The sequence below is a fragment of the Staurois parvus genome, unplaced genomic scaffold (assembly GCF_062004578.1).
Source record: "Staurois parvus isolate SC_StPar_1 unplaced genomic scaffold, SC_StPar_1.0 ptg000031l, whole genome shotgun sequence".
Classification (NCBI taxonomy): domain Eukaryota; kingdom Metazoa; phylum Chordata; class Amphibia; order Anura; family Ranidae; genus Staurois; species Staurois parvus.
The window spans coordinates 13,325,769-13,339,017 of record NW_028317827.1 but is presented as its reverse complement, the minus strand read 5'-3'; the positions used below and the strand labels follow the sequence as shown (position 1 = coordinate 13,339,017).

At 40.3% G+C, this 13,249-nt stretch overlaps 1 protein-coding gene across 4 annotated transcripts in view; it reads left to right on the top strand.

Moving 5' to 3' along the window:
* Positions 1-13,249, top strand: part of LOC149470815 (sodium channel protein type 2 subunit alpha-like) — a 214,232-nt gene that overhangs the window by 95,844 nt on the left and 105,139 nt on the right. For 2 of the 4 annotated variants that reach the window (XM_089660166.1, XM_089660173.1), the window contains exons 9-12: positions 1,830-1,971; positions 7,103-7,309; positions 10,464-10,751; positions 11,611-11,955. In XM_089660166.1, coding sequence (XP_089516292.1) covers positions 1,830-1,971; positions 7,103-7,309; positions 10,464-10,751; positions 11,611-11,955 — 982 coding nt within the window. Of the gene's footprint in view, positions 1-1,829; positions 1,972-7,102; positions 7,310-10,463; positions 10,752-11,610; positions 11,989-13,249 lie in introns of all 4 variants that reach the window. The other 2 variants (XM_089660153.1, XM_089660159.1) reach the window with 1 other exon arrangement.

Here is a 13,249-nt window from a genome sequence, read left to right as displayed (position 1 = left end):
TTGATCTGTGTGTTTTAGAAGGCTGTAGAGGAGAGAGGGCTACAGATAAACAGGCACAACTTATGTAGGAGGATTTGTTTCATTTCAGTGTATCACATGAGGCTTGCCTGTTCAGTAGGTATACTGTATGTAAGGGTTTACAACCACTTTAAGCTAACCCTAATGCCTAACTATCTCCACTCTAGACCATTAAACATAAACTAACCCCAAAAATTAACACTCAACAAGCTGCCAACACATAACTTTAACCCTATTACAATCCTGACATTAAACACCTTATCTGCACTTAACACCTGCCCTAAACCTTCACCTAACCTTAAAACGGAGTTCCACTCAAAAGCGGAAGCTCCGCTTATTTGCCTTCCCCCCCCCCCCCTTCACTGCCGTATTTGGCACCTTTTGGGGGGAGGGGGAGCAGAAACCTGTTTTTTTACAGGTACCTGCTCCCTCTTCTGGCTCAGTTCGCCACGGCAAAGTGAGCTGGAAGTTTAGCCCCCTCCGTCCTCCTGCAGTCTCCTGGGAACCTACACAGGTCCCAGAAGACTGACGGACCAATGAGAATGCGCAGCAAGACTCGCGCATGTGCAGTGGGCATCCAGTTGTGAAGCCGCAAGCTATCACAGTCTAGTGCCCACAGTTGTGATGCTGGCACCAGGGAGAGAAGAGGCAGAGAAGGGATGGCGTGGGTGAGTACATCTCTGAATCCTGGGACAGGTGAGTGTGTGTTTATTAAAAGTCAGCAGCTACAGTTTTTGTAGTTGCTGATATTAATAAACACAAAACTGACTGGAACTCCGCTTTAAGAGTTAAAACATATGTTTGTTCTGCAACACAGGTTACTGCACTTTTCATGCATTAGCAAGTTGCAGTAGCATTCATTTTGAATGGTATCCCAATGCACTAAGGCAGCACAGCTCTTGTGCGATGCACAATGCATGGTAATGTACAACCATGCGGTGCTGTGTGCTATGTAAGAAAAAATACGTCATATCCATTTTTTGTTCAGTTCTTGTGCATTGGCAGCTCACTCAATGCATGTTAACATGTGGCACAATGCACTTTAATATGTGAAATCAGATATGACTGTGCGCGTGCAGTGCACAAGAGCAGGCAGAACGAAATAGGCCCTAAAGCCGGCCTTGTATTAAAATGCTAGAATCAACCTATCTTGTTAGAGCTCCACCACTTATGATAAAAGCAGAGTTTCAATTAAAGGATTGAAAACATAAAACAATGCTTTCCTCACATCCCAGCTTCCTGAGAGCTTGCCATGGCAAAAAATAAAATCACTGGGTCTTTTTCTGGGAAAGTTTAGTTTCCCAGATCTCATTGGAAGACACACTTTCTCTGGGTAGGAGCAAATTCTCACTAGAATTGGGCTCATCACTGTTCACTGGAGAAGGCCCAATTACATCAACTCACCTGCAGGTAGTGACCAGAAGTTGGGGTACACAGAATATTTAGGGTAAATTAATTTAAGGATATATGAAAACTAGCTAGTAAAATATGCTTCCCAATGCACCAGTCTGTTTGCGTTTTGGTCACCCATATTGTGTTGTAGATAACTTTAGGTATAATTTGCAGCACTTTTGACTATCCTCGCACACTATTAAACTCAGACTGACCCAAATGAAACATACCGCGTTCTAGAGCTAATGCCACAACTTTACTGTGGCAGTGTGCACTACTTTAATAGTCGTGATAACAAACAAGTGTGCCTACACATGCAGACTGGTGCACCAGGAATAGTATCTCAGCAATTTGTCTGTGCATACCCTTAAGTACGATTTTCCACATTTATTCATATATATATTAATTTATTTATTTAGCCAATGCCCAAAAGGATATGTATGTTTAAAAACTGGGAGGAATCCTAACTATGGCTACACCAGCTTTGATACCTTCAGCTGGGCTTTCCTGTCCCTGTTTCGACTGATGACTCAAGACTACTGGGAGAACCTTTATATGCTGGTAAGAAACACAGTTTTTATTGCTTGTTTTATCAGCCCCGTCAGAGAAGTGAGGGTTTGGTTGATGGGGATGGGAAAATTTGGGAAAAATGTTTTTTGAATATTGTCAAAGAAAGATTTGGGTGCTGGGATAGGGAGAGTTCGGAATACATATAGAAGTTTGGGTAGGACAATCATTTTTAGGGTCGCAATTCGACCTAATTTTGAAAGGCCAAATGTTCAGAGTGAATGGATTTCTTTAGTAAGGGATTGGAGAAGTGGTTTGCAGTTGGTCTCGAACATCTGTGCAGTGGAAGAAGTTAGATGAATTCCTAGGTAAGGAATGGAGTGATTAGACCACATAAATGGGAATTGCTTTGAAAGACGTAATTGAGTTTTCAGAGGTGTGTGTAGGTTTAGTATTAGAGATTTGTTTTTGATTAGTTTGTAGTATGAGACATCAGAATATTGGTTAATTATAGATCTGATGTGAGGCAGGGATTGGAAAGGCTGGGATATCATTAGAATAATATTGTCAGTAAATAGGCTGATTTTGTGTTCTGAGCCTTGGCAAGAGATGCCTGTGAAAAGGGACTCTTCTCTTAATTTACTTGCTAGAAGTTTGATAAGTGAAGCAAAAACTATAGGGGACAAAGGGCAGCCTTGTCTGGTGCCGTTGGAGATGTTGAAAGGCTGAGATAGTATACCTTTGTCGAGAACCCTAGCTGATGGGTGTGAATACATAGACATGATGGTGTTTTGTAACCACCCTGTAATACCAAATTTTTGTAGGACTTCCCTCATGAATCCCCAATGTATACGGTCAAACACCTTCTTTGCATCCAATGAGAGAAGCAGGGAAGGCGTTTTTTGGTGCTCTACACAGTAGATTAGAGATATTATTCTTCTTCTAGCGTCTGGGGCTTGCCGTCCTGGTATAAATCCAACTTGGTCGGGATGGATCAGTCTTGGAAGGAAAGGGACTAGTCTGTGAGCAATTAGTTTTGCAAATAGTTTCGAGTCCGTATTGATTACAGAAATGGGTCTGTAGTTTTGTTTGAGTTGTGGGTCTTTGCCAGGTTTAGGGATGGTAGTGATAGTAGATTGTAGCCTTTTGTTAGGTAGTGAACCCAAGGCTGCGGCATGATTGAAGAGATTCGTTAGATATGAAGAGAGGATGGTGGCAAAACATTTATAGTATTCGTTGGAATATCCGTCTTCTCCTGAAGATTTATGGAGTGGTAGCATTTTAATTGCGGATTCAATTTCTTTGGGGGAGAATGGTTCTGAAATTTCTTGGATTTGAGCTGGGGATAAGGTTGGTAGCGAGACTGACTTTAGGAAATGTCGTATTGAGTTGGAAGTTGGTTGGATTGTTTTTGTCGTCTTTGAGGTTGTATAGAGATTAATAATAGTTGGCAAACGTGTTAGCAATGTCCAGAGGAATAGTTACTGGAGCGTTGGAGAGGGGGTGTTGTATAGAGTTTATCTTAGTTTTGAGACGTTGGTGTTTTACCGATTTGGCTAGTAGTGATCCAGCTTTGTTTCATAGGGAGTAGTATTTTGCTTTAGTTCTTCGTAAGTTGAGGTCGTATTTGAATAGTAGTAAAGAGCAAAGTTTATTTGTGAGCTCCATTAAGGAAGATGAGTTGATATCAGAGGGGTTGTGCTTGTTTAATTCTTCAATCCTTTTGATGGCTGCTAAGACCTCTTCAATCTGACGCCTTCTCTGGGTAAGAGTTTGTGAATTTATTTTCAAAAGAATCCCTCTCATGTAGGCTTTGTAGGTGGCCCATAGGTTAGTGATAGAAATATCTGGTGTGTCATTTATGTCAAAAAAGAGAGAATGAGCTTCAGCTATAGTTTTGCGATTGGTAGGGTCTGCTAGAAGGGAGGAGTTGAGTCTCCTTGGACGTGGTGGGAAATATTTGTTCGAGTCTCCCAAGGTAATGCTTATGGAGGCATGGTCAGACCATGTAATTGTGCCTATCTCCGAAGAGGTGATATTTTGTAGAGTCCATTTGTCGGTGAGGAAAAAGTCTATCCTTGAGTATGAACGTTGAGAAGGAGAGTAGTATGAGTAGTCTCTCTCTGCTCCATGTTGGCATCTCCATATATCGTATAAGTCATTGGTGTGTGTAAAATACCGTATTGTCTCGATATTTTGTTAACTTGTATTGGTGAGAAAAGTTCAAAATAGAAAGTCATTCCAACTCTTGCATAAACTCAAAAATTGATTTAATAATAATATTGCATAAAATTAAAAATAAAATATTGGAATACAGAATGTTTAAATAATGTCCAAAAAATATAGTTAAGTTCTTGAGATATTGTAAGTAATTATGTATGTGTAGTGTGAATTTGTGTGTGTGTAGCGTCAAGCTAGGCTTCTAAAAAAGTGAGCCAAAAAAGTCTTTGTTCTGCTCTATAAAGAGCAATTTAGCCCCCACCTTCTAAAAGTGGGCTGGTTTCTTTTCTGTCCCTTGTAGTCCCACAATGATGAAAGGCAACAGATGTATATAACAAACCTCTGTCTTCTTCCCTCCCCTCAGAGTCTGAAATTCAATCCTTAAAACCTTTAGACAAAGCAATATATATATATTCTCCTAAAAGTAATCTTAATATAAGAGTTATATCATATATAAATATCGTAATCAAGAAATATTACAGTATAAATCTTGTAATCTTAACATGTATAAAATAGATTCTTACAATTCTCTTATTAGTGAAACTTTAGCTTACAGACATGGGGGAAGATGGGGGAGGGACAGCTAGACTAATTACTACCACATGTTGCTTGAATGTAGAGAAAAAACCCAAGATATATATACATATGTATATATATCCACATATATGTATATTCACATAGACTATAAACAGTCTTTTTATCTTACTTTTCCCAATCTAGAACAAATAGAATTATAACAACTCAATTATTCTATTAAGATCCAACTCATTCATACATATGTTAGTACTGTTAATAAGCAAATATTAGATATTTGGTTAAGAAAAGCTTCTAACAGTGTGTAGGAAATGGTTCAGTGAGTGGGCCGAAGGGCGTTTTCTTGAAGAAGAATCTAGTTGTGTATTTCCGATTATGTTAAAGTCTCCTCCTATGATTAGGTTACCTTTTCTGAATAAGGAAATCTTGGTGAGTAGATGTTTACAAAATTTTATTTGGTTAGTGTTTGGACCATATACGTTAACCAATGTATATTGGGTGTTATTAATAAGGCATGTCAGGATGTGAAATTGGCCTTGGGGATCAGCATATTCTGAGGTAAATCGGAAGTTTACGGTATTCTTTATTGCTGTCAGAACGCCATTTTTCTTTTTGGGATTAGTCGCCATATAAAGAGTTGGGAATTGCTTCATGTTGAAGTTGGGTATTTTGTGTTAGTAAAATGCGTTTCCTGAATGAGGATTATGTCCGCTTGGAGAGAACATGTTTCTTTGGTTAGAGTTGACCTCTTGAAAGGGGAGTTCAGACCCCTAACATTGAGGGATATTATTTTAAGAGCCATAGGAGTGTAGATAGGTGCTTTGGAATTGCTGAGATTGAGATATTGAATCTTTTGGTACTCAGTATCTGTTTGTGGAAGTAATCATTTTTAAGGACTGTGAGTGATTTGAATAAGGTAAAGGTGTAAGTGTGACAGTTTTGTGGCAGTTAGTTAAACAGTTACTTGTAAATTGTATGATTTCTGTTGATTTGAAGTAGATAAAGGAGGTAGGGTAGCAAAAGATTGGTTGGTTCTGTAGGTGTGTAGATATTAAAGAGGACATAAAAAATTATTGCGAAAAATACAGGAAAAATGGGTAGCAAAATTAGCTACTGTTAACTGGGGGTGAACTGTTAACCATGACAATAACAGATAGTCATGGTGTAGAAAAATTGTCATTCTAACCGATTTGGGAACAAGGCTGAGCCATTTCGGCCATTAGTGTAAGAGAACAAGGAGAGATGTGACAGAGTAGTGTGAGGGATCTGGAACCATGGTCAGGTCTAGTCCCCGTCCATACGTTGAGGGTGTTGTGGAGTACGTTGAGAGTCCTCCACCAGGAAGATATTCCATGGTTTCAGGAGGTCAATGCTGGCTTCCAAGCTTCTAATAGTAAAGAATTTGCCCTGTCATAACATGGTGAGTTTGGTGGGGAAACCCCATTGATAACCTATGCCATGGTTTCAAAGTACTTTTGAGACCGAGATTAATTTCTTCCTATTGTTGAGCGTTTCTTTAGATAGATCAGCACATAGTTTGACACCCGCGTAGGGTTGTGGGAGGGGTGTCTGAGCTCTCGTATCCGCCATTAGTTTTTCTTTGACATGGTAAAAATGTATTCGTGCCAAAGCGTCTCTAGGGACTGAGGTGGGGAGAAATGTGGGTTTTGGAATTCTATGTGCTCTGTCTATTGCTAATTCTACATCCGTTAGTGACGGTATGAGGTATTTCATCAGTTGTTGGAAACAGGATGTCAGGGCCTCAGGTGCGACTGATTCCAGGAATGCCCCGAAATTTTATGTTGTTCCTTCTTGAGCGGTCTTCCAGATCCGCTATTTTGAGTTTTAATTGTAGTTCTGAGTCATGTTCAGTATGTGAATCCACCATATTGTTGTGAGCAGTATGCAGGTTGCCTATTTTTTTTTCAATATGATTCATTTTGCATGTTCTTGTACAGTGTTAGGTATAGGAGCTATGACCGCTGAAATGTCGCAGTGTAGGGTTTGTCTTAATGATAATAGCATATTTTTAATGGTTAGCTCAGATACTGGCTGATCAGAAGCAGGAAATGCTTCAATGGCTGACTTAAAATTAATGGCACCTCAGCACATCTACTGAAGAGCAACTCTTTTTACCTGCGGGTCGGGCACAGCTGCACGCATTCCCAACCTGCAATAATGTAAACGGAGCTTCAATTCCCCTTTTCCCTAGAATATTTGCTCCCCTGATACTCTTTTCAGCATCCAAAGTAAAAGGAAATGCCAAGTACTGATGGGTATAGAGAAGCATGTGACACATTCTAGGTGACAATGATTGGACAATTTGCATGGGTGTTCATATGTGAAAACTACAATTCATGGCTTACACAGGATATACCTTTTGGTAGTGGTGGGGAGGTATGTAAAAAAAAGTTGTTGTTTTTTGCTCTAGACCCTGCGAGCTGCTGGCAAGACCTACATGATCTTCTTTGTTCTGGTGATCTTTTTGGGCTCCTTCTATCTTATCAATCTGATTCTGGCTGTAGTGGCCATGGCCTATGAGGAACAGAACCAGGCAACATTAGAAGAAGCTGAGCAGAAAGAAGCCGAATTCCAGCTAATGATGGAACAGTTAAGAAGGCATCAAGAGGACATTCAGGTAAAATTCCACAACATTAAGTTTTGAAAACTGTAGTCTGATGCTATCATAACCAGTGAGCCTTGTTGCACTAATGAACATATTCAGATGCATGGTACTTAGGTTGTTTTGTTTGTTGTTCACCTCCAGATTGTTATTTAATATACATGACTCAAAAGTATTTTTTTTTTCATTTTGAATAACTTAAGACTGCGTACATTTGTGAGCTGGGCTACTTATTTCTCTAGTCCCTGCAAGTTCCCCAAAAATTGCTATTTGGAATCTGCTATGCCGAAAATGGTATAGCATTTCTGGGCCATATATCCTCTTTGTGGGAATAATCTGTATAGTGAACACACCAGTGACCACAGAAGCTAAGCTGAAGAGCCAAGTTCTCAGTCAGCCAGAAAAGTGAGCAAAGCTTGTCTCTATCTACTACTAAAAATATTTTAGGTAGTTCATAGCAAAGCAACCTATAGAAAAGTGACTCCTGCAAGCATGCTGCAGAGAAAGGCTCGCTGTATGGACGCAGTGGCCCCTCTGCAGATGTCCAACATGCCCCCTGCTAACTCAAGCTCTTTTTCATCCTTCTAAAATCAGCAGTGACATACTCACCATGAAATCACTGCTAAACACCTAAGCCACTTTCTTGTATTAAATACAGTTTATGGTTTGTACAGAGCATCACTGCTCTGACATGCGGACAGCCTTATTTTATTCTGTAAGAAGAGATCCAAAAATAATGTATTGATCTCTCCATAAGTAATGTTTACGATAATGTCCCTCTAATGCTTGATTGATTTCTGCATTCAGGGAACAAAAAGGTTAATTTAGAGTCATTTTCTAAATAAATAAATGCATGTAGAAAGTATCACATATAGTGCATTTTAGAAGTTTTGAAAAAACGTACTTGCACTTGCTGTGCATTAAGCCGTATTTCTGAAAATGTTATTGTATTGAAGTGTATGTGTAGCCACACTATGTACCGTAATATATTTCTATATTGAACAAGCTCTCATACACCTCTGTAGCTGCAGACACTGTGCAGAAATGAATCTTCAATTATCACAACAGAAGCATTGAGCTCACAGTGCATCACCCCTTAATTTCTGTGGAAGCAGAAGCAGTTGGCAGAATGCTAGCCATCTAATGCAAACCAAAAGCAGGTGCTGCAAGAATCCAACTAAAAATGATTATATAGTCTCTGTTGTGATCTCTGAGGATGAATTATTTCAAAGTAGAAGCAGCTATAGAGCTCAGTGATGGCTTGTTTCAAATCTCTTTTGCTGTTTGGTATTTGTGAATACCTTAAAACTGAATTCCAGGATAAGTAAATATTTTCTAAATACAAGAGGTGTGTGTATATAGGGTGTAATAGTGTGTGGCAAGTGGTACAGCAAGTGAGCTGAGGAAAGTGATAAATGTTTAATTAATGGCATGATAGGCTTCCCTGAAGAGATGAGTTTTCAGGGAATATGATTATATGAAAGTTTATGTGCCTGGATTCAGCTTTAATGTCCATAGTCTGGACACATGTGCACGTTAAAGGCCAGCTACATACAGTATAAATGGTGGGTTGAATCGCTTTTTACATCTGCTGGAAATGTAAGTGGCAAGCTTTTTCTCCAACAGTCTGTGCTCTGATTTATTGGGTATTCTACTTTGTGGAACATTCATCCTGGGTATGTGACACCTCTGTTGACTGTAATCACAGAGAATGTTATGGAGAACTGGAAGTTTCCAAAAACTTGCCAACAACTGTACAAAACAGAAATATTAATTTAGTTGACAATTGCACTCAAAATGCACCTGATATGTCAGTTGGCACAATCTGACTGCTTTTAAGGCATATAGTTTTCCAAAGCATGCAGAATTCCCTATGAAATTTGCAAAGCATAGCTTTGCAGATTAAGGAAGGGTTAGATCCTAGATCGCTGTTGTATCCCTGTTAAGGCAATTCGCCTCCCTTAGGGCTCGTTCACACTTGGCTGTTTTACCAACGCTTGCCAAATGCCCCTATAGTGTTTGGCAAGTGTTGGTCCGGCGTTTGCGGAGCGTTTTTTAGCGCTCGGCAAACGCTCCGAAAATGCTGCATGCGTGGTTTAGCGGCGGTTGCTAGGCGTTTGCCGAGCGTTAAAAACGCCCCACAAACGCTTACAATGCAGTTTGAATAGTGTTACCGCTCCGCAAACGCCCTGCAACCACACCGCAAACCGTTTGCTGAGCGGCACCATAGACTAGAATAGGAGGCTTCAACGCCTCCTGACTCGACCAGAGGCGTCCATTTTGCCATGACGCAACGCGACGCAAACGCTCCCGTTAGAACAGCACCATGTGCTGTAATGTGCAGAATTGGCAGAGGCGTATGGGAAGCAGTAAAAAACGCTTCCCAAACGCCTCTCTGCCGCCTGCACACAACGCTAGTGTGAACGTAGCCTTACTGATGTGTCACTGGGGCAGCAAATAAGAACAAAACTTTACAATAAGAACAGGGAAGGTGGTACAAAGACTTTCTTTTGTAGATTGGGTTAGGATTTATAGCCTGAATTTTGAGCCGGGAAGGCTTATACCTTCCCCAATTTCTTGGCTAAAGTTCTAACATTTTAAAAGTATCCTAGGGTGAGGAAGCGTGGAAGTTGCCATTGCTGTCCCCTCCCTCTGAAAATACTAATTTTACAGCATTTATACTGATAAAAAGTCTTGAGTAAGCCACTTACGATGAACACGCATTAGGAATTCTCACTGCCCTTTAACCTTACTGATTTGTATACTTTTACCAGGTTAGTGCTTCCAAAAATTAAAGCCAGAGACAGCCAGTCAATTGCCACTTTCTTAGGTTTAACGGTTTCTTTTAAGTGCAGTAACCTATTGCAGCCAATCAGAAGTCACTCTGCTTAAGTCACACCAGTAGAAGATAGATTCTGATTGGCTGTGTTGCCATTAGGCGTGGGCTTTGTAATTTAGGAATTCGCTATTGAGTGTGAGTTATGGCATTTAGAAATTAGCTGTTAATAATATATGTTTTTGATTGAATAAAGCTGAATATCTGTTATTTAGTAACAGAGTTGCACTTGTTACAGTATGTATGTAAAGAAGATTATACAGTAAATATACTATCTTTTTAATACATAAAATGTCCTTTTTTATCGTTGTGACAAATTTAATGTTCACATAGGCAGCGGCAGCCGCAGCACAAGAAGCAGCGATTGGATCCAGAGAGTTTAGCGGAGGGACAGGTTATGGAGGCCTGTCAGAGAGTTCATCTGTAACATCCATGCTAAGCTCTAAAAGTGCCAAGGAAAGAAGAAACAGAAGAAAGAAACGAAAACAAAAAGAGCAGGGTGAAGAGAAGTGCGATGATGAGAAATTCCGCAAGTCAACATCAGAAAACAGCCTGAAAAAGTTTCGTTTCCCCTTAGAGGGAATGCGGTTGTCCTATGACAAGAAATCCTCCCCCCACCAGGTACTGTGGCATCTCTTCTTATCTTCCACACAAGTGTCATCCAGTTAGGGTGTACATCAATTTTAATGTCCTGTGGTGTTTGTGAAATGCACATCAAACTCAGGACAGCAGATTCCCAATTCGGTGAATGATGCAGTGTGGGTGGCAGTGTTCTGCCATTGCATTTCTATGGGCACAGCAAGTCCTATTAAGATCCATTTGCACTGCAGACAACACAGGGCAAACACAGGCTTTTGCTGCGTATTGCGTTTGAGTGCTATAAAATGTAAGATCCGTTTATACTCACCGGGCCTTCATCTCCTGTAAAAATTATATTCAGTGATTAGATTTTTAAATGTACCTCTAAAGAAAAAAGTTTGATTTTATACTTACCTTACCCTTCTTCTGGCCATGGTGCCTAGGCAAGTATAACGTCACACACCCTCCATCCTTAGATCATGGGGATTATAGAGCAGCCGAAATCTCACAAGAAGATGCTCTTGCAATGGACTGGAGTGTCTTCTTGTGAGATTGGCCTCGACTGCATTCCCCAGGAATCTTGCAGGAAAGATAGTGACTTCATGCCCAGTGATACAGAAGACAGAGATGAGTATAAATCTAGCTTTTTCTTTACAGTGCCCTTTGCACCTACCAGATGCAGAGGAGGAGGAGGGGGCCCAAGCAGTAAAGTGGGACCTTGCATTGTACTGCATGGTCTGGTTTAAGCAGCACCAGCAAGTCATTGTGTGAGTCAGTGTGGCCTGTCTACTGTATTTCTGTATTTTGAGTATTTTCTAGCTGACAGCTGAATCTTCTTCTCCTCATCACTTTGTCTAAAAATAACTGCCACTTAAATTGTTATTTGCCTTTCATTTAACAGTCCCTGCTCGATGTCCAGGAGGTCCTATTTTCACCAAGGCGGAACAGTAAAACCAGCCTATTCAGTTTTCGAGGCCGTGGGAAGGATGTGGGATCAGAGAATGACTTTGCGGATGATGAACACAGCACTTTTGAGGACAATGAGAGCAGGAGAGGCTCTTTATTTGTACCTCGTAGACATGGAGAGCGACGGAACAGCAATATCAGCCAAGCCAGCAAGGCCTCGAGAACCCTGCCAGTGTTGCCAGTGAATGGGAAAATGCACAGCACAGTGGATTGCAACGGAGTGGTCTCTCTGCTGGGTGGGCCGTCACCAACATCGCCTGCTGGACTACTTCTGCCAGAGGTGATAATAGATAAACCAGCTTCTGATGACAATGTAAGGAAGTTTCAAATAGTTTAGGCATGGTAGCCTTTATTGAGTGCTTCCCTCAGGAACACTCCATTATTGGTTGGTCAAGCTTTGAATGTGACTGCTTTTTTGCAATGCCTATAATATACTAACAGCACAGTCTACTATAAGTTAGCCTATAAACTCCACTAATTCTATTTTTTAACTAACAAGGTATGGTATTGCAGAGTTATAAGTAAAGCTTAACAAATGTTTTATGGAGGTACATAAATAGAAATGAACCCAACTGTGAGTTTTCATTTCTATAAACTTTCAGGGAAAATCATTATATTTCAGCAAAATGTTCCCATTTTGATAAAATGTATTGGGGTCAATAGGGAAGGCACAATAAAGCAGATTTCTGGTGGTTTTTAAGACTGCAATGGGCTTTAAATGGTTCCTGAGGGTTACAGATGCATGCTCTCATCCTGTGTACTATCCTGAACCAATTCTGGAGCCTGTAAACAGCCAATTATTGGCCTCATTATTTTGTTTAATGAAAAAAAACTATAAAAAGGCACAATACACGGATAATGACAATTATACAAAAAAAACCATAAATACAAAGCACAGTCAGGCCCCCTGTACATCGTGTGCTGTTTAATCGCAGCAGGATACAGCTCATCAAGTTGCATTGCAGTGCAGAATCTAGAAAGAGACTAGCGGCTTTCATCAAAGCCATCTGAGACAGGTTTTAGTCAGTTGAGTTTGCTCAAGGATCCTCCGCATTTAACCCTGCTGTGCTCTGTGGTGTCATCTGCCAGCTTCAACAGGACACAAGAGGTGGTGGAAGGAACCACAGTGGGGGACCATTCATCTAACACACCTGGAAATGTGCCAAATCCCCAAGGTGTTTGAGCAAGCTTCATTCTTCAACCCAGAGGAATGTGGTGGTAGGGGCAGCAGGACTGGTAAGTATTGTTGCTTTCTTTACAAGGAGAATTGCTTTTTAAATTTATAGGGATACTTTTCCACTTCAACTTGACCAAAACTTGTCTCAGATGCCTTTGATGAAAGCTGTTTTTCTCTTTATAGTTCGTCATAGCAATGCAATGTGGTGAGTTGAACAGCCTACATAGTCTATAATTCTACTGTCTTCAATGTGAACACAGGTTTACCTTATTAATAAGCTAAGTTAGCATTTCCTTTGCAATGTGAATATTAACTTTGCCAAGCGAACACCCTCTAGTCATTTAATAAATCAACTTCATTGTTTTACCAGATGTGAACTGGTTTAGTTACTAATACT